The 19,773-nt window shown below is 37.8% G+C and overlaps 1 protein-coding gene across 2 annotated transcripts in view; it reads left to right on the plus strand.

The window, feature by feature from the left end:
* The window catches only part of CDH8 (cadherin 8), a 143,500-nt gene that overhangs the window by 40,934 nt on the left and 82,793 nt on the right, over nt 1-19,773 (plus strand). For both annotated transcript variants that reach the window (XM_065848241.2, XM_065848239.2), the window contains exon 3: nt 11,050-11,344. In XM_065848241.2, the coding sequence (XP_065704313.1) occupies nt 11,050-11,344 (295 nt within the window). The remainder of the gene's footprint in view (nt 1-11,049; nt 11,345-19,773) is intronic.

Raw genomic sequence — 19,773 nt, forward strand, 5'->3', positions numbered from 1 at the left:
ATCTCTTGTAAACAAGAGCAGGAAAAAGCAAAAGCATATATCAAATGTAAAACTCTCTAGGTATCCCTTAAAGCAAATATTATCACAAGCATGCGCAGGTTGTTGGGTTTTTTTTCCTCTTTTTTAAGGTATCTGTAAGGCCGTGGTTTGTCTTTTATAACAAACAAAAACCCCAACCATCTTTATCATCAATAAACTAGCATCTGGAGGTTAAATATTCTCAGCTTCATTTTCTGTGGCAAGATTTAAAGTGCCTAACATTCCTGTAACTTTTTTTCTGTGTGTTTTCAGAGCCATATGCTTGGTGTTTGCTTCCTTTTGGTTCTTCCTGCTTTCCTATTTGTTTACTCTGGATATTTCTTTTTCTTGTTTGTTTTCATGCTCCAAACTGGCTGATGTTTGATTTTTCCCCCCTCTACCTCCATCCCTTTGGAACTATATCTCAGCAGATAGAAGAAAGCTGAAATATGAGCATTTTTTTTCTTATGACAATATAACATACTTTAGATGGAGGGGTTTGTACAGTCTTTTCACACTTTCTCTATTATCCATCACCTAATCTGTATAACCTCACGCCTTTTTATTGGTAGAGGACAGATGCCAGAGTTTTAACTATTCAACTCTTATATTGAAGTTCTTCTTTAAGGAATAAAGAGTAAGGATACTGTATGTAAGACAACTTCACTGCTATCTTCCATTCTGTGTTACAAATATACATTTTGTTCAGGTGTAGCAAGTAGGTGGAATCGATGTATTCATCTAAACTGTTAGAACTGGACTGAGTAGAGACTGACCTTACTGAAAAATGTCATACAAAGGTTTGAAATTACAAGGTAACTGCAAGAAATCCATGGTGTTCCCAGATCAAGAAGTGGAACTGAATCTTTAAATGGTGATTTCTAACAATTCCTCTGCATACCGCAGTCTCCTTGAATGCGACTCGTGTAAGGGACTGCTCGTGACCCAGTCAGAGCAATTTACAAACATCATCATTTCTCAGTCTTTCTGAATTCTTTCAAAGAATTGGAACTGTTTGTTAAACCTGCAATAATACACAAAACAAAAGCACAATGTGTAGCTTGCTCAGGGACTCTGCTTTTCATGCAAATTCCTTTCCTATTATAGGAAATGTAAGTGGTGCAGTCCCACATAAGAACGATTCGTTTTCTTTGACGAGTTGGAATTGCTTGGGTTTTGTGCTGGTTATGTTCAGGCTAATTATTTTTTCTTGAAAGAAGTGCCTGAACCTGTTGTACCGCTGTGTTGTACTTTCTCATAGCACACATGGGAAGGAGACTGGAGAGCTCATGGGGTCTCCCTGTTTGGCCGCTTTGCCAACGTTGATGCTGTAGGATCAGAAGCAGTTATGCACCAGGCTGGAGAAAGTTGTTACTCCAAGCCTTCTTGTCCTACTGGTGCAGTTCGCACAGCTGAGACAGGGAACTACAGTCCAGCTGATATATACAAACTCTCAAACAAATTGTGGTCGGTATTGATACATTTAATATGGCTTTGAATTTCCAATATGGGTGGGCAAAAAAAAAAAGTTGGGCTTAATCATGCTATGATTATGATTTTGACTGGCCACCACCCTTCTTTGTGTTAAAAAAGAATTAACGTTCGATAAACCAAGATACATTTGTTACCTGTATCAGTTTTTGTGTCAGAATATCCATAGCAGAGCTGAGCACCAGTGCATTTATATTGCTAATATTTTGTTGAAGAACATCATACAGCAGGTTATCTTTTCAGTTAACTTTGCCATCAGTGTCCATTTACATACGCAGTGATCCCATCTCCATAAGCAAACAAAATATTCCATCTCCTGTATCCTGAGTAAATGTGAAAAGGCAGCTTTACTGACTTGATGAATAATCTCAAATATTTTACTTCAGGGTCTTGCTATTTTCAACACTTTATCTCATAGTCACATAATTATTAATCTCTTATTTATCTAGTTTGTATGAGTCAGTTACATCTAATCTTTTAGTTATCAGAAAACTACCAAAAATGTGTAGGCTAGTGGTAAATCCTGAATTTATTTGGACTTTAAATTTTGGGGTCATAGTATGAATTTAATAACCTGGTGTCGGTTGTGATTTTCTTTCTCTTTTTGGGGGATTCTCTTTGGTTCTGTATCTTTATAAATCTCTATATATTTCAAGTAAAGAGTTTTGTCCAGTGTCCCTTGAATTTAGAGACAGAGACTCCTACTGAGTTCCTGGGTCTCATATCAGATCCTAAAACCATTCACAAAAATAAAAGTCATTTTTTCCCATTATTTCAAGCCATACTGAATCCGTATGAGATAATCATAGAAATTAGCCATTGGCTTAAAAACTCATTTCTAAAATTATGTATTCTGAGTTCATTCTTTGTTGTCTCTTGTTCAGAAAAAGGGAAGGGTGGAAAAAACCCCCCACATTTGATATTTCCCCGTAAGCAGAGGACAGTTAATTAAGGTCAGTGAAGGCTCCAGCACACAGTATAGCAGAGCCTTGGTGTCAACAAGGACCTCTATGTGCTACTGTAATACAAGTAATTAATAACCCTTATTTATAGATGAGTACTGACTCTGTGGTTGTCAGCTGACCAGCTGTCATTTGGCTCTTTCAGTAGATTTATTTCAGATATATAGCAGGAATGCACTTAAGATATTTGGATTTTGTCATTCTTGTGTATAAGATATCATTTGGATAATTTAAAAACTTCAGTTCTCAATATTGTATCTCTTATATTTTAAAATACTTTTTCTTATTTACTTCTTTGTTGGTTTTATTATTATTTTATTTTGGTTTTCCTGAGCCCTTCCAATAGACACCTGAACTCATTTTATTAGAGAAGCTTCAGCAGAGTCCTTGGAGGTGCTCAAGGGTCTCCCTTATGCAGCTCTTTACCTCCTCTGCTGTTCCTGTCATGGCCGTTACATTTTCTAGTGGGCAATGTAATAATCAGTTCTTTGAAGGAGGGAGAATGCACATATCGTTTGAAAAAGAGGTCCTGAGAAATCATGGTTATGTTTCTTTGCCTCTTAACTTCAGTCACGTGTGCATTGTGCATCTTCTCTGCTACTCAGAACCCCAAAAGATATTAATGCAGGATGGCCAGTCACTTGTCCTTTCTAGGAAGAATGTGTCGTTAGAGGAATGCGAAGAACAGCTGAATGGGGAAAGGCACCATAAGGGGTTTTGGCTGGTCTGTGACATGAGCACTACCAAGCTTGTGTGGGTAGAGAAAACCGACAGTGATTCAATCACCATTAAATGAGTTCAGATGTCTCCTGCAGCCTCCCACAGTAGTCTTCACCATGAGCTCAGATGATCTGGATAAAGGTCTAGACTAAATCATTGCTAAGTCTGGCTGGTTTGAGATTGACATATGTTACACACTTGCAGCTTTTGTGATACTGATTTGTGTGCAATTTGTCTGTATTCACACTGAGTCACAGTTTCTTTTTTGATGGAACATTGACCTCAAATTTCAGATGTTTTGAATGACAGGTAGGTCAGGTGTTTACAGCCAATGACATAAATACTCCAAACAGTGCCCACACTTACAGTCATAGAACTGCTATTTTTCCCCCCTTGGAAACAGGTCAGGTTATCTGATGTGCCAAAACCAAGTGATAATTGTCACGGAGACTTTAGTCTCCATATGTACTGAGAAGGGGACTGCAGGGCTCAACGCAAGTTGCTAGAGAATCAGAGATAACACATTACTAAATATCAAATAGTGCTGGAGTGGGCACAGTTCTTTATTTCTTCATATTTAATATTGTCTGAGTGTAACAGTTTGTGTTCTCCCCACCTCTGTCTGTTTTTCCAGAAAAGCATTAACAAAGGCAGAAGCTATGAGCCAGTGGTGTAGAAACAGTTCAAATTTAGTGGTATTGCAAATTGATCGCATTATGAGAGACACAACCTTTGCAAGTGAGTTTGTAAGGAATTCACAGGAGCGCATGACTTAGTGGAAATGCATGGAAAATTACATTAGGAAGCTTTGAAAACCACACGAGTGATGTGGCAAATGATTTCTTGTGAAGCTGCATGGAATTGTAATAACTAGTTTCAACCAGATTCTTCTGAATAACTCGCAATTCTGCATGAGTTATCCCTAATAAACATCTAACTGCAAGAAAACAGGGAAAATAATTCAAATTATCCTCCTGTTATATCTGTTTATTCTGATGTATGACACTGATATTACTATGTAACTGCAAACACTCTAATGCTGGAGCGCTAATGTTTTGTTTGACATCATGTAAGGAATTTGCTTTGTAGCATTTCCCAGCTATGTTTATTTTCACATTCCAAGTCACTTGAAAAATATTTTTACTAAGAAGAAATTCTACTGTAGCCATCTGCACAGTTCACAGGTTAGTGTAAGTACACTAGAATAAGATATATTATCGCACGTAAGCAGGTAGTGTATAAGATAATCAATATGTAAGTTCTCACAATGTCATTTTTCAGTTCCCTTTATTTCACCGTTACCTTCCCAACAGTGTTCAGTTTTGGCTCGGAGCTGGCTGCATAGCTGATGTTTATATTTCTGCACCGTAGATGTGTTTGACAGCCAATTGCTAGAAAAGAGCTTCCTATTTGCACTGCCAGCTTTACACATTATGTGGTTTGAGACGGTGCTTACTTATGTTCAGACACTGAAGTGCACTAAGCAATCACCTTAAGTTTGAAAAATCACCTTCAAAAAAGGCATTTGAATGCTTTCAGGTTTGTTTTATTAAAAATTATTAAATAAAAGAAGGCATTAAATAACTGAATGCATTCTGCATAGATTTGGAATTCTTTTATTAAGAAGGAAGACAAGTTAAATATCACTGAGATCCTCCTAGTCATTGCGAGCAAAGCATGTTCAGAAGCCAGGGTGGTGAAAGCAGCTGAAAACAGAGCCTTGAAAGACTATAAAATCATGAAAACTTAAATATGTTTAACTAAATAGAAATATCCTGTTACCTTTGACCACACTGACCTAGTGTACTTTTTTCTGCCTTCGCTGACCTAGAATATAGCGTGTCTAGTTTGACAGATTTTGTAAGCAGCCTTCAAATTCCCACTGTGGGTATGTAGTGATTGACGTTTTTATTCCTCTTCTGCAATGCTAAGAGTATGCATTACAAGATATTGCTCTGACATTCACTTGAGAAAATCATTTGAAAAAACACAGAGGTCTTGACGCTCAAGTGCAATGTACTCTGTGCCTGAGAATGAAACCTAGCACATTATAATAAGCTTTTAAAGAGGAGAGAAAAAAATACATCTCAAACAACACGGAAGAAAAGCTCAGAACAGTGTGAATAAGATGATGATGATTAAAGGAACAAAAGAGAAGGATTTGGTATATAGGAATTGCCGGTCTTCTGGCTAACACATCGAATGGGAAATTCCCATGGCTTACGGTTTTTTACAGCCTTTGCCATCTTTTGTGTGCATTGAGGCAGGAGCGGCCAGAGGGACTCTGCTGGCAGCAGAAGTGACAGCCGAAGGGAAGAGTCTTCTGAAGTTGTGTTCGGAGATTTCGCAGTTTTATAGGCAGTAGAAACTACAGCATGGTTTGTGTCCAAGACTGATGAGATGGAGGAGGGAGTACATGGCTTTACTGCTATTTCAGTGAGTTGGGAAAAGAGTGACAAGTGCAGGAGATACTGTTAATTATAATGCCTGAAGCACTGGAATTGTTAATGTAAGTGCTTGACCCCAAACAGTAGGAGATGACAGACAGATACTTTTTCTCCCCATAAAGACGCAGAAGAGAGAATATGTTTTACAAGACTAAAACTGCGTGTGATTTTTGAGGCCCTCTATACCTAGCTTTCAGATCTCCTGTGGTGAACCGCAGTACACTATAGATGAAATAATAGAGAAGTAAATGAGATGGGAAAGGATTCCTCTTTGGCAATACGACACAATTTCATTTCGTGTTCCCAAGTATCAGAAACAGCTGGGTTAAAAAAATCAAGACCTTTATACAGGAGTGGTGTCTGCTGGAACACAAGAAAGGAACGGCAGTCTGGGTTCAGCAATAGTTACATGAACTCGAAAGCAGGCAGAAAGCCAGCTACAAAAAGGTGCCAGCCACCCGAGGCCGCTTGACGCAGGACACTTGGGCGTTAAATAGCTGCAGAAAGCAGTGACTACAGGCGGCAGTCCAAGCTGTGGTGGGACACAGGTCATATGTGGTGGCGGCGTTCTCAGGACAGAAGGGAAGACAGATGGTATTCCCAAATGGGAAGGGCCAAGGCCTGAACTAGGAAAACAGAAAGCTTTAGCTGTTGTCTGGCTTAACATAAGGATTCAGAAGAAGCAATGTATGTAAGGAATATATACAGAAAAATTGACCTGAAACCATGCTTTGGTAATTTTTTTCTGCTCTTTACTGTCTTCATTCCTTGTCTTTGTGGCCATCACAGCCACTGAAGATGAGCATGTGATTGTGGATTTGGGGAGGACTTTCCTCTGGGGGCATGGTTTCCTCCTCCTTAGGGAGTTCCCTTGGCAGGGGGAACAATTTATTTGAAACAACACTGGCAGTGCATAAAAATTCTAGTTACAAAATAATAATACTGTGTTTAACTGGAGATAAATGTGTAGAGCTGCTTAAGAATGGCTTGGGTAGACCTGTGGTCTGGATGGTTTTTCCTAATATGGATCTTTATGAGATCAAATGTGGGTTTATATCTTCCTCTGTTCCTCCCATCTGTAAAAACAAGTATAGCTATCTTCTTTCCCCCAAGACATTGAACTAAAATAGATATTAAAAATCATTAACTCAGCTTGATGAGGACTGTGGTACATGACACATACAGAAAGGACCAATGTCCTTCTAACCAGGAAGGATTCAGATCAAGATTCAGTCACATTCCCGAGCTCTTTTCTTGCATCAGTTGGTCATAATCGGTGAATTAGAACAAACAGATTGTTAGATCCCAATCTTGTCTCCAGTTTTTAAACAACAGTTCACTCTAGTGTATTATAAGATGATACCAAAAGGTAAGCAATAAAAAGCAGTTTGTGCACAGTTGCAGAATGAATATAAACAGAGGCAAAATTAGCAAATCAAATAGAATAAAAAAGCAGCAGCAAAGAATAAACAGCAACATAAAAGAAGCCATCTGGAATCAAAGATACTCAGGTGACATGCTAGGAAACTGAGGCAGACAAAAGCAGAGATTACGCTTTTAAATGGAAGTGTTAGGTATATTATTGCTTTAATTCTCTTTGAATATGGTTATGAAACCGCAGGTGAGAAGTGTGAGCAGTAATGTCTTTTGACAGTTACTCCAGAGGCTTCAAGTTACATGATTCTCTTATCTTAAATGAAACCTTTGTCATCCACATATTTGCCTGTTTCCTTTCTGAAAGTGTTCCAAGGATTGACATTATCAGGTACATCAAGTGTGTGTCCCTATTTGTCATTACCCTGAATAATAACGGCAGGTACTTGGTTTTCCTCTTCCCCACTGTGCAGCTTATAGTTCCCATTATTAAAGATGGGATCAGCCTGTCCATGGAGAAAATGAAATTACATTCACTTTATTAATTCTGCATTGCATGCAAATGAATTGAATCTTTGCATAATAGTTTAATTATTGGCTTTTTTTAAAATGCGTGTTATCAATAAACACACTTGTCCATTTTATGTCAGAGCACATCAACAATACACACAAAAATATTCTGTAACACCTAATGACATTTGTATTTTTAGAAAAAAAACCCTGCAAAGTTACATACGGAAGGAAACACCTGATGAGTAAGGTACATTACAATTTTTCAAGACATTTATATATATATATAAAAATGACTGTAAAGGTCATTAAAATTGTTCCATACTTTGACAGAATGAGCTAGAGCTTCTTAGGACCCAGCAGTTTTGGAAAAGAGTCATAAAAGCTGAACATTGTGTCTCTAAGTTCATTAAATGAGGTCTGCCTCATAAATGAGGAGTTTTCTCGCAAGGCATAGGTAAAAAAATAGAAGCAGCTAAAGCAGTAGCATAGTGTTGATGTGTTGTATGTTTATCTGCGTCATGTTGGGTGAAAGTCTGATGCACTAGTTAGTCCCTTAAAAAAGATTCTAGAGTTCAGAAGGACAAGAGTGATGCAGAATTTCAAATGGAGATTTAAGATCAGATTATGCCTTTTCCCTTGAAACAAGGAAGGGGTAATTCCCTTGTAATTACACAAGGATGAATTAATTACTTTCTAACAAACTCAAATAAAAACTTGACTACATAATGCCTTCTTCTCTTTTCTTAATTAAAAATGTCCAGCAGCATCTTCATAGTATGTAGATTTTCCCCCTCTTGTGAATTATTTATATATTTGGTTTTTTGCTAATATGAGGAAGTCAGGGTTACAAACCTTCCCTTTTAGGCACCTCATTCCGAGCTTGTCTGTATCAAGTTGTGCATCACCAGCACACCTGGAGAGGGCTCGAAGTGCCCGATCTTCCTGCAAAGGCCACTCAGCAGCTTTCTGCTCATTCTGGGCATGGACCAGACCCACGTGCTTTGAGCGGTTTCCTGATGGCGAACACATGGCTCGAACATGAGCTGCGTTGTGCTGAGCAATGTGACTCCCAGGTAGCTGCCTGAGAGCAGGTGAGACACTTCCCATCTGCATAAGTGACTCATCTCTCTGGCTGCTCAGAATTACAAAAGAACTTCAAAAGCCTGTCTTGGAGCTTCTGCAGCCTTCGTCCATACGTTAACAAATGGCAAACTGGAGAATCTTTGAGCATTTTCGAATATCCGTGTGGGTTATATAGTTTATCCAGCCAGTGCTGCCTTAGAAATTCAGATGATAGTTTTTCACTTTATGCTTTCTGTAGCTGGGTAAACTGAGATGTTCCCAAATGCTTCGCTGAGTTGTGTGTGTCCAGATGTCATGATATGACATCACCGTAATGCAGCTAGGAATATTCTGCTAAAACCTTCATATGCGGTTTTAAGAACCTATAGATTTTATTCAGGGATCAAACAGATGCTTCAAGTATAAACAATCTGTTTAAAACACAAACAGATTCTGGATTGATCTTGACAAGCTCTGGGACCCTGCAAGTAACTTTTTTTATATTGCTGACACCCAGATTGAATATAATTGTGCTCATAAGGAAAATAGTCTTTAAGACAAAGTTGTAATAACATGTCTTGCTGAGCAGACAAAACTGCAGTACCGACCAACAGGACACTGCTGTTAACTTACTTTAATGTAGCGTGAATTATGCTGATTGTTGTCAAGTAAAAGCTGACGGCAACTACAGAAAGAAAAACAGAACGAGGTTTTGGCCAAGGCCTCAGCTGTCACTGACTGTGTGTGTGTTCTCGTGGGTCGGGTAGGAAGACTGAACCGGATTGGGTCATTCATATTCACAGATAGTTAAAGTGCTTTTAAATAGTTGTTAAAATGATGGTATCATAATAACCAGTGTGGTAATAATGTATTGTCCAGCAAAACACAGAGGATGAAGTTACACCTCTTGTAGTCAGTGGGAGTTCTGTTATTATTGCAGAGCAGGGAATACACTGGTGGCCCGGGTCTTTGTATGTCTAATAAACCAGATCAACTGAAAAATCAGCCCTGACTGCTATTGACTGCTGTGCTCATTGCCACAATTCGAGATTCCTTTTTGGAAAGTGTTGTTAACGAGTTTTCTAAGCTCTTATTCCTGAACAGCTATTTTGCGGATATAACTGTATGTGACCAATTACCTACTGGAAAACCTGCAGAGTTTACTCCTGGTATGACATAAAAATCCAGTTGTGGCTTGGTTGGAGGCAGTGTTACAAAGCTTTTTTCCGCACTTATTTTAATATTCTAATACAAGTTCTTATATCAAATGACAGTGCTGTCCAGCCCTAGCAACCACTGCTATCCATTAAGAGCAAAATGCATAACCAGCAACATTTTCTGTTTAACTGTCTGCGCAAAAATAAGCAGAGAAACAGGACTGGTGGGAGCTGTCGCAAGTCATTGCAGCTGTCCCGAGAGGGCTGGATGGATTTCCTTCAGACTCTCTGTTGTGAGGCAGAGATAAATGACAATAAATGCAAGTTACATTTTTAACGATGTGTTATTCACTTCTTGTTCTTCATATTGAGAGTGTTAGATTCAATGGTAAATAGAATGTAAAGCACTATTACAGTATAGTTAAGTTATTATCCTGTATTTTTGGATGTGTTGACACTAATACATACGGCCCACCGATTGGGGTGCCTGCCCTCGCAAATGAAAAATTAGTGTAGATAATATGATGTTTAGCATTTGGCTCTGAGCCTACCAAAGAATCAATGAAGCTCTTTGTCTCCAGTGTTCTTCGGTTCCGGCTTTTAATTATAAAAACAAAACCAAACTGATTTTTCCCATTCTGTTTCAGATTCTTATAGTTCTGTCTTGGTTTTTGAAAAGCCAAGTACAATCTAAATATTTTTTTTCTAAGGGGGCATTAAGGAGAATGGAGAAATTAACAAAGCTTTATCTCAGGGGAAATATTAATACTTCTAAAATAAAGATCTTGGAACCTTTTAAGTTCCGCTAACAGCTGAGCTTTGATACAGTTCTAAATTTCTGTGACTTCTGTCCATTACAACTTTTACATAGATGCCAGTGTTCAGATATTTTCAGTCAGCTGAAAATAATAACTAAAAATAAGAAAATTGATTAACATCTATATTATTGTTAATCCTTCATTCACCCTTGCATCTAATAGGTTAGGACATTTTGTGCTTGTTCACTTTGGCTGATAATAAGTACCAAGACATTTACATTTTAGAACAGGGGTTTAAAATATATATAACAGCTACCTTTTAAATAGGAAGTCTAATTATGCCTATGATTACATTCACTTTTGATTAATATGCATACAAATCCCTACTCCACTTGTGTATTCAAGCTGAGATATAGATCACTGGTGCTAAGATTAAAATACAAAAGAATAGCTCGACAAAATGTATGGTTGAACCAATGTAAAAAAGATCTGGGTGTAATTTTTGTCCCTTAAATGCTTTTTTAAATGCCTTTTTTTTTCCTTTTAGTTACACACAGACCTGGATCCTGGCAGCAGCAAAATCAAGTATATTCTGTCAGGAGATGGAGCTGGAACAATCTTTGTGATCAATGACAAGACTGGAGACATTCATGCAATGAAAAGGCTTGACCGCGAGGAAAAAGCTGAATACACTCTAACAGCTCAAGCAGTGGACAGGGACACAAACAAACCTCTGGAGCCTCCTTCGGAATTCATTATTAAAGTTCAAGACATCAATGACAATGCCCCGGAGTTTGTCGATGGTCCGTATCACGCCACGGTTCCAGAAATGTCTGTTGTAGGTACGTATGTCTAAACATTGATGAACTTTGATTACTCACAGTTTAAAATGTGCCGGGATGTTATTGAGTTGTTGATGAATAATAAGATATTTATTATGTTGTTAGCATTAATTTGCATATTTTCAAATCTCTTCCTGGCCAAAGCTTTCATCTGCAGCACAATAAATAGTAGAGTCCCTCAGTAGTAAGAAAATTACTAACAGATGTATTAACATCTTTCTTTGCCCAACAACACTTTAATGGGCTAAATTTATATTCCCCTTATAATGCTGTATTCAGAGTATTGTGGTTGAGAAGGATTTATCAAGATGTGTTTCAATGTGACACTCTAGTCCTATTGATATTTTGTTGGTTTAATTATCTGTTTCTGTATTTTCATACACAGATGTAGCACTTGCAGTATGTTGATACATACTTATTTGTTTTCCTCTAAGTGCAACTTTAATCAGCCAAAAACATTGAAATGAAAGATCCTGTGTCTGGGAATTGACGCTTAGACTCTAGAGTGGACTTAACCAATTAGCCATAGGATTTGCACAGAAGATGGAAGGGGAAAGCAGAAAAAGCTGTGGAAGAAGATGGTAAAAAGGGAAATTAATTGTGTGAAAGGGGCGGAAAAGAAAGGAGTAGGGAATAATCTTCTTAATACGTTTTACATGTATTTATTCATTTTGTCAGATTAGTGTGAATCTATTTCCTCATGGATTAATATATTAGATTTTTTTTCATAGTTTGTCCCTTGTTCTGTATTTGTGAAAGTATAAATATGTGCATATTTATTTACTCAGGTCCCCAGTTCCTCCTGATAGGTACCTATCCAGTGCTGGTGATCTTTAGCTGTCAGGAAGGCAAAAGGGAAGTAAACCCATCGAACCAGAAGAGTCAGTTTCAGGGTAATAGAAGAATTCTGTTTAAGCAAAGACATCAAATCTGGCTATGAAATGCAGAGTAAATTCTAATGTTTTCTGGTATTAGGTTGAGGATAATGGGTTCTCAGCAATTTGTCTACATCTGTCAAAGCAAGATAATTGAAGGAGTGCCAAGGCACAGAGCAGCACCCTATCAAAAGGTTTCAAACCCACCATTCTGTCTTATCTATCCCAAAAGAGGAGGAATGTGAGGAGCCAGAACTGTCCTCTCTCTCCCATTCAGCACAATAAGGTGCACCAGGTTGTTTGCAGATATAAATATGGTGCTGACCAGACGGTGATACCCGAGGCTCCATTCTTTTATCTACACTTCTCCAACAGGTTTTCATATCACAGTTGCATTGAATTACTTTAGCTGAAACTGATCTGTGAAGTTTCAAGCCTGCACGTCAATTCTTTTACCAAAGCGGAGGTTTCATTTGTTAAGTTACTTTTAATTATACAGCAGCGCAAACATAATATGGACCGGCTTTCAGAAGATATTTTGCCAAGCTCTAGGCAAGAAAATGGCTTAATTAAATAATATAATTTTTTTTTTTTCAAAAAGAGGAAGAAGCAAGGAGGAGGGAGTAGGAGAAAAAGGAAGGAAAACTGAAGGCAGTTAATGCTTATATGAATGGGAATTGTTTGGTATTTTAGAAAAAAAAAGCCAAGAACATATATACACAGACAAGCAAATATGGTTTCTGATCACAAAGGCTACTATCAAAATAATTTATATCTGTGCATATGAGCAATATTTATAATCCTTGGTAAAGACACGGCCCCTATCCAAGGAGTATTCACTGTAAAGAGGATGGGGGAGGGGGAAACAAAAACGAACAAAAACCCAACTACCACCAAAAACACACAAAAAAACCCCAAAAACTTGAACACAAAACCACTCAGAAGATCAGCTGAATAAAACTCCAGTGAATTGGTTAATATGAAGCTTAAAAGATGGTAAAAGTACCATAAGAGCAAGAAAGTAAAAGGCAAACATTAAAAGAGAGGAGAATGAAACGACTGAGAAAAGTGTCAGTATGAAAGGGGAGGGGAAAGTAAAGTAAGGTCGTAAGAGGTGAATTAACAGAAAAAAGTTTATCTGGGAGAACTGTATAGTAGCAGATTGTGGAAGAAGTGACCAATGCCTGGATGCAGATGTCAGTTCAGGGAACTGTGAAAGGGTCTGGCTGTTGGAGGACATTATTTCACCTGTTTCGCCCAGCACAGTGGGGGAAAGAGGAACAGTTCTTCACTGATTTGCATCTGAAATCATGTAGTTCCACATTTTATATATTCTTAGGCTGCATGGAAGAGCTTGGTCCAGAAGGAGTTTATTCTAGCAACACAAATATAGGTAGAGATTTGTCATAGATTATCTCCAAGGTCTACCATTTATTACCTTTATTACTGAAACGATGCAAGTTTGGTACATTCATCCTTTATGATCCCTGAACATTGCATGTTTATGTGACATTGCTAGGAGTGAATGTTTTCAAGCTCTTTCTCTAAAGAAGCACAAACATACAGTTCTGCTCTTTTGTTGAAAAACAAAATCTGATTCTCAACTGCCACTTCAAGACTCAGAGTATATTTGCCATTATATTACATGACAATGACTGTAAAATCTATGCAACATATGCAGTGAAATCTGTGTCTTAATGTCTGATGGAACCAAATTTCAAGGCTGGAAAGCTGAATAGAATGTTACCCTTTCACTAGTGTTGCTGTTCCGATTTCCTTCTGCCTTCCTCTTCTAACCCACAGGCAGCAACATCAAGACCTGTAGTAAATGATGATCTTGATTTTATCTTCAAGTTTTGTTAGTCCTCTTAAAATTACTTTAGCTCCTCTCTAATGTTTATAAGAAAGCTCTGTCTCCTTTCAGAGTTCAAGGAAATTTTTTTAAAATGTTTTTTCCCCACACTAAGCGTATTTCGCTTCCATTATCCACTTACTTAATTTCCCGTAAAGAGATCTCCACCCACGGCTAATTTCAGCCTTGACATTTCTACAACACAGTCATTACTAGGCCATGTTCTTACTCAGGATAAAACGAAGTTCTACTAAACCTCTTCTTTCCTCCAAATGCTTATAGCGATTCTGACTGTTCTGAAACAGAAGAAGAACTCATATGCTATATATAGTACTTATGTAATGAGGTTGCAGTATGAGGCATTTTATTTTTGGACCTCTGTGGAAAGCAATGCATAAAATACAGATGAATGCTTTAACCTTTCATTATTCTGTAACGTAATGTTGAGGTTCTAACACAATGCAGTTTTTCTAATAGCTGTATAAGATACTGGTCTTATATTCCTTCTTAGAAGAGATGTATGCCAGTGGTATTTTTGCCTATCTAGAACATGAATGATACAGTATAGGGATGTGAAAATTGCAGTGTATGTGCAAACTTTCCATATGTCATATGTATGAATGTGTATGTATGTCAATAGATGAGGTTATGACAGGGACATGGCCACAATGTAGCGTGTTTGATTTTTGTTATATGTCAGAGATATCTGGAAAACCCTGCTTCTCTACTAAAACAAAAGGAAAGGATTTGCATGGCTTTCCTCCCACTACTCGGTGCAAAGACAATTAGTAGAGACTGTGTTAGCTCCGGTAGGAATGATGCTCACTTCTCAGCTGTCTTCCCAGAACACACGCCCACACACGTACCGAGCGGTGTATAGCGTCACCCTGTTCAGACTTACTTTAAAATCATTTATTTCTCTCTTTGAGGAAAGAGAGAAGCACATTCCAGAAAAAAGTTTTGAGAATTAAATTGATTTTTCCCTTATTTTATCCTTGCGTTCTTTTTTATTTTTTTTAACATATTTCCTATATAATCTACCATAGTAAGCCCTGTTTCTGAACTCCAAAATGATGAATTTGCTTCTGAAAGCTCATAGTGTATATGGAGAATGTGTTCTTTGATGACACTGAGTGCTTAAATATTTTAATCTTGATACTAATTTTTTTAAGAAATTAAAGGTCAAAAAGTGCAATCTGTGGAATCACTTCATTGTAGCAGTTATGGCATTTCACAAATAGGAAATAATTTAATTTGTCTGTAAATCTTGTTTAATCACTTTTAGATGTAAAGGGACACACTGGGAATGAAACCCAGCTAAAACTTTTTCAAAAGAGATTCAACTAAGCTTCTGTGAGGAAGAACCCCATAGTATGGAAATGAATGAGCAATCTTGGGAGATCCACAAGGGTAATTAGAACTTGTCCTGTAGCTTATGGAAGAAAAGCAAAACAAAACGACAATAATAAAGCACCACCAAAAAAAGCCACCACCCCGATCCCCAGGATGTTCTGTTTCTCTGTTGCCTTCTCAGCTATGCAGAGGTTCATAAATTCCCTGAAAGCAGGGGCAATAATGGGAGCAAAAGGGATATTGTCTCCCAACAGTAAAGTTTCAGGATCCTTATTTTCAGGAGAGAACTGAGGAATGAAATATCTTGATTTCATTCTTAGTGAAGCCAAGAGTGTTTAGACAGCTGGTGTCATGTTGAAAGACAGGAGATGACAGAAGTAGAGTGACAAATGTGTTGATGAAATAAAAAGGACACAGATGGAAAAAGAACAAAAGCCACAAGGGAAGAGAATTCTCTCATAGTTTGCCTGAATTAAGGTAAACAGGCAAACTTTAATAATCTGCGAATATTAAGAATTTCCCTGACAGTCACAAAAACTCCCATCTTAAAATACATACAGTGGAATTCAGTCTGTCATTGCTCTAGAAATGCTTTTGCTTTAACAATTGAAAATATTAACAATGTGAAAAGGCTTAGAATAATATTTCTGTCCTTCAATTCTTCTATGAAAACTGTTTACTGGGGGGAAAATGGTCTTTATTGGAAAGGATTTGGGCTTTCCGTTGAGTCAGAATATCAATTTCCCATTTTGGCACAAGCACATCTTAGCGATGTTTTCATTTGGATCAAAGTTTGCCCTTGATTACACCACTGTAAACAAGAAATCATTCCTTTTATTTCTTTTAAAGCAGAGTAGGGTCATTTAGTATAGCTACATATAGCAAAAGCGGTATAGTACACGGCATAGCTTGTCTTTCCAGCTCTCCCAAAGATAGCAGTTCCCTTCCAGTTACAAACTGTTTGCAAAAGGACAAACCTGATTAATACAAAATCAACATGCAATGATGTCTGATATGAATAGTGATGAAATAACTTAATAAATTAGAAAGTTGTGATGAAAACCTGACTTGAAATGTTATCAAGATCAACCATACTGACTTACTGATTTTTTTGCCATGTATTCATTGATTTTAAGGCACTGAGCATGACTGTTAAATCAATGATAGTTTGTCACAGAATTGTAGAGTAAAAGGACTATATTACTGGGGTCAACTACAAATTAGCCCAAAGGGTAAATGCAAAGGGAGTGCAAAAGCCAAGGAAAAAACCAACAGATGTTGTAAAATATGGCAACAATGTAACAGCTGTTAGAAAATGTATATCTTCGTGTTGCCTTGTTCCTCTACTTGTTCATTTTGTGCATAATCAAATGAACTAGCTGTGGAAGTGAAGAGCGTTTTACGTGAGAGATTTATTTAGTGAGTGTGCATGTGTTTAAGATAGTGTGTACATTCTGTGCAACTGAGACATAGTTCCAGAAGCAAAGTCATAAGCAACTTTAAGTAATTGGTTAAGATATATTCAACAGCAAGATAGTCTTCTCCTTAATTTTACTTGTTATTGAACCTTGTCAAAATATATTTTTGAGTATGTGTTATTATTTTTGTACTTTCCATTTGTTATGAGTTCTGATTGAAAATGTCATTATCTTTTTTATTGTTCTTTAATGACCATTATGAGCTCCAGGGCCACGGACAAAGTTATGATATTGCTCTTTTGGGATTTATAGTCTGACCCTTTAGTTGCACTGACCTAAATTGTCCCGAGTGTACTAAGCTATAATAGTTCACTGACTTCATACAGAATCCCTAAAATCAGAGGGATGGCTCAAAATACTTCGTACCAGTGGCAGGAAGTACTTAAATGTTCAGGTTCTGAAGTCATTGATTCTTAGGAATGACCCCTGAATTACCTGTGCAAAGTATGGAGCTATTAATGTGTAGTGGTTTCTTAGAAAAAACAAACACAAAAACACCCTGCCTTTTTAATTCTTCATTACCTATCAGTAATTTGTCGCACATTTTCCATCTTTGGCACACGTGCATTCCTTCCCTTTGCACAAAGGAATGTTGTGCAAATGACACGTAGTGAAGATAAACTCCCCAGGATAAAGCCGTTTGGATCAGAATTGAAGTCATAGTTCCATATGGAATTACATATAGAGCACTAGATCTTCATATGATGCTACCGTTTCACAGGATGAGGACAGACAGACAGACATAGCTGTATGTTGATCATATAAGGGCAGAGCACAGAAAAATGTGGCAGTTTTAGGTGCGTGCTACTTTACTCCTATGTAATCTACAAGAACCTGCCCTATTGTCATTTTCGAGATGATTCTTGTCTCAGTCACAAACATCTTGTTCTTTTTGCAGATATTCTGCTTCTGAAATTATTTGTTGTTGCATTCATTTGTACATATCAAACATATCATATTTCTGTTCTGTGACTACATGAAAATAAGTCTTTGACTCAGGTTTCCGATAGATTCCGTTACAAGTTTAAATCTGCTCCTAGCAAGGATTTTTAACAATTTCCCCAAATTTAAAATGTTGAAGAAAAAGAGGTTTAAAACAGTGGTAGGGTTTGTTTTTTCTGTTGGATATAAAAGCAGACCATTTCATTTTTCCAAAGAGCTATGCTAGCGACATGAGCCCATGTGCTGGCCAGTGGATGGTGCCCAAGTGGAAAAGAGACCTGAGGGGAGATGGACCAGTACAGATCCTGCCAGACAGAGGCGCTGTGAAGTGCCACCGAATTAGGCTGGAACATATTCTCTTTTCACAATTGTGGGAAATGTAGAGAAGTTCTAGTCATAGCTAGAAAGTTCTAGGTCTGAAAATATATTCGTTGTGGTAATATTTTCACAGCAACTTCTATCGGTATAACTTACATCACTCTGCTAACACAAAAGATTTAGCTTGAGAACACTGGGGACCAGTTCTCCTCAAGCTGTTAATTCAGATGGCCTGTGTTAGACGTCTCTTTGATGGGCACATTTGACATTTGGGAAATGAGATTCAGATCCAATTCAGAATCCATTTTTTTTTCCTGGCATTGGTCATTCCCCGCCCTGCCCTGAATTGGTACCTCTCTCTTTGTTTAGTTGCTGAATCCGCAGCACTTAATGTTTCTTCATGAATACAGATAAGCAATTGCCTGTGGAGCTGATGTCAATACGGCTTTCTCATGAATCAGCCGGCAGAGCACCGCTGGGCAGCCGATTCAACTGTGCCCTTTCCCTGGGGCCCAAATGGGCTCTGCTGCCATATGTTGGCTCCACGGTGGCCTGAGGGAGCAATATTTCAGAGTCTGTTTTTGCAACCTGGATTACAGTTGCTGGCTTTATAGGCTTCACTCTACCAAACAAAGCAAGCAAAACATCAAAGCTGCAAGATTATAGGAGCCATTTTCTGTTTTCACAACAGAAAGTTGTAAATGAAAGAATTTCTGCAGTAAACAGCCAGGCCTACTTTATTTATATTTTTATACAATACACCTGAGCATAACCTGAAATTTCCATCAAAATCAACAAGCCTTATGGTACTTTTTTTTCCGTGCTTCAAAATATAGCGTACAGCGATCATCCAATTTTACTGTCTTTGCCTGGGGACCTCGCACAATGATGAAATAGTCAATTGATTAGAGATAAGCAGTCTTTCAAAAAGTCCTGAACAAAATAATAGCTATTTCCCACACCTCTCACAAATATCAATTAATATTCTATAGTGAGGGTGATGTCTAAAGGGAAAATTAAAAAATAACATGAAAACATGATTCTTTAAGCCAAACGTAAGATATGTTTTACCCTTCTACCAGTGCCTGTGATGTTACAGACTCTATTCTAATCCTAACAAACAACCACCCGGGAGGGTTTATAAAGGAATACCTGCAGGCTCTCTAATGGCACCATCTTATAAGGTGTAGCAAGAAAGAACTGCCAACCCTAAAACTGAAAAGGCAGTGTCCTTTCTTATTAGATTCACACAAGCTAAATCCAAGCAGTAGGTAACATGTGCAAGGATAATAGCCAAAGAGTTAGCTGTGTCACTAGATCTGAACCTATATTTCTGTTGTAAAACATTTTTGTTTCTGGAAGATCATGTTAAAAAGGCAGCATCAGAGTTCTAAAACAATTAGTTTAAGCACAAAAATGCAATTCGTTAGATTTCACAGCCATGCTTCCTACAGTCCTCATTTTACAGTGGTAAAATGCTGAAGGCTGCCAGCTTGCTCCATTGTCTGTGGGCTGAACAGAAGGCATTTTTCTCGTATGCATAGCAAGCACCTTTCATACTGCTGCAGTTACGCATTTGCATACAATGTGTTTTTCCTATTTCCTTCACAT

Source organism: Patagioenas fasciata, chromosome 13 (genome assembly GCF_037038585.1).
Source record: "Patagioenas fasciata isolate bPatFas1 chromosome 13, bPatFas1.hap1, whole genome shotgun sequence".
Taxonomy (NCBI): domain Eukaryota; kingdom Metazoa; phylum Chordata; class Aves; order Columbiformes; family Columbidae; genus Patagioenas; species Patagioenas fasciata.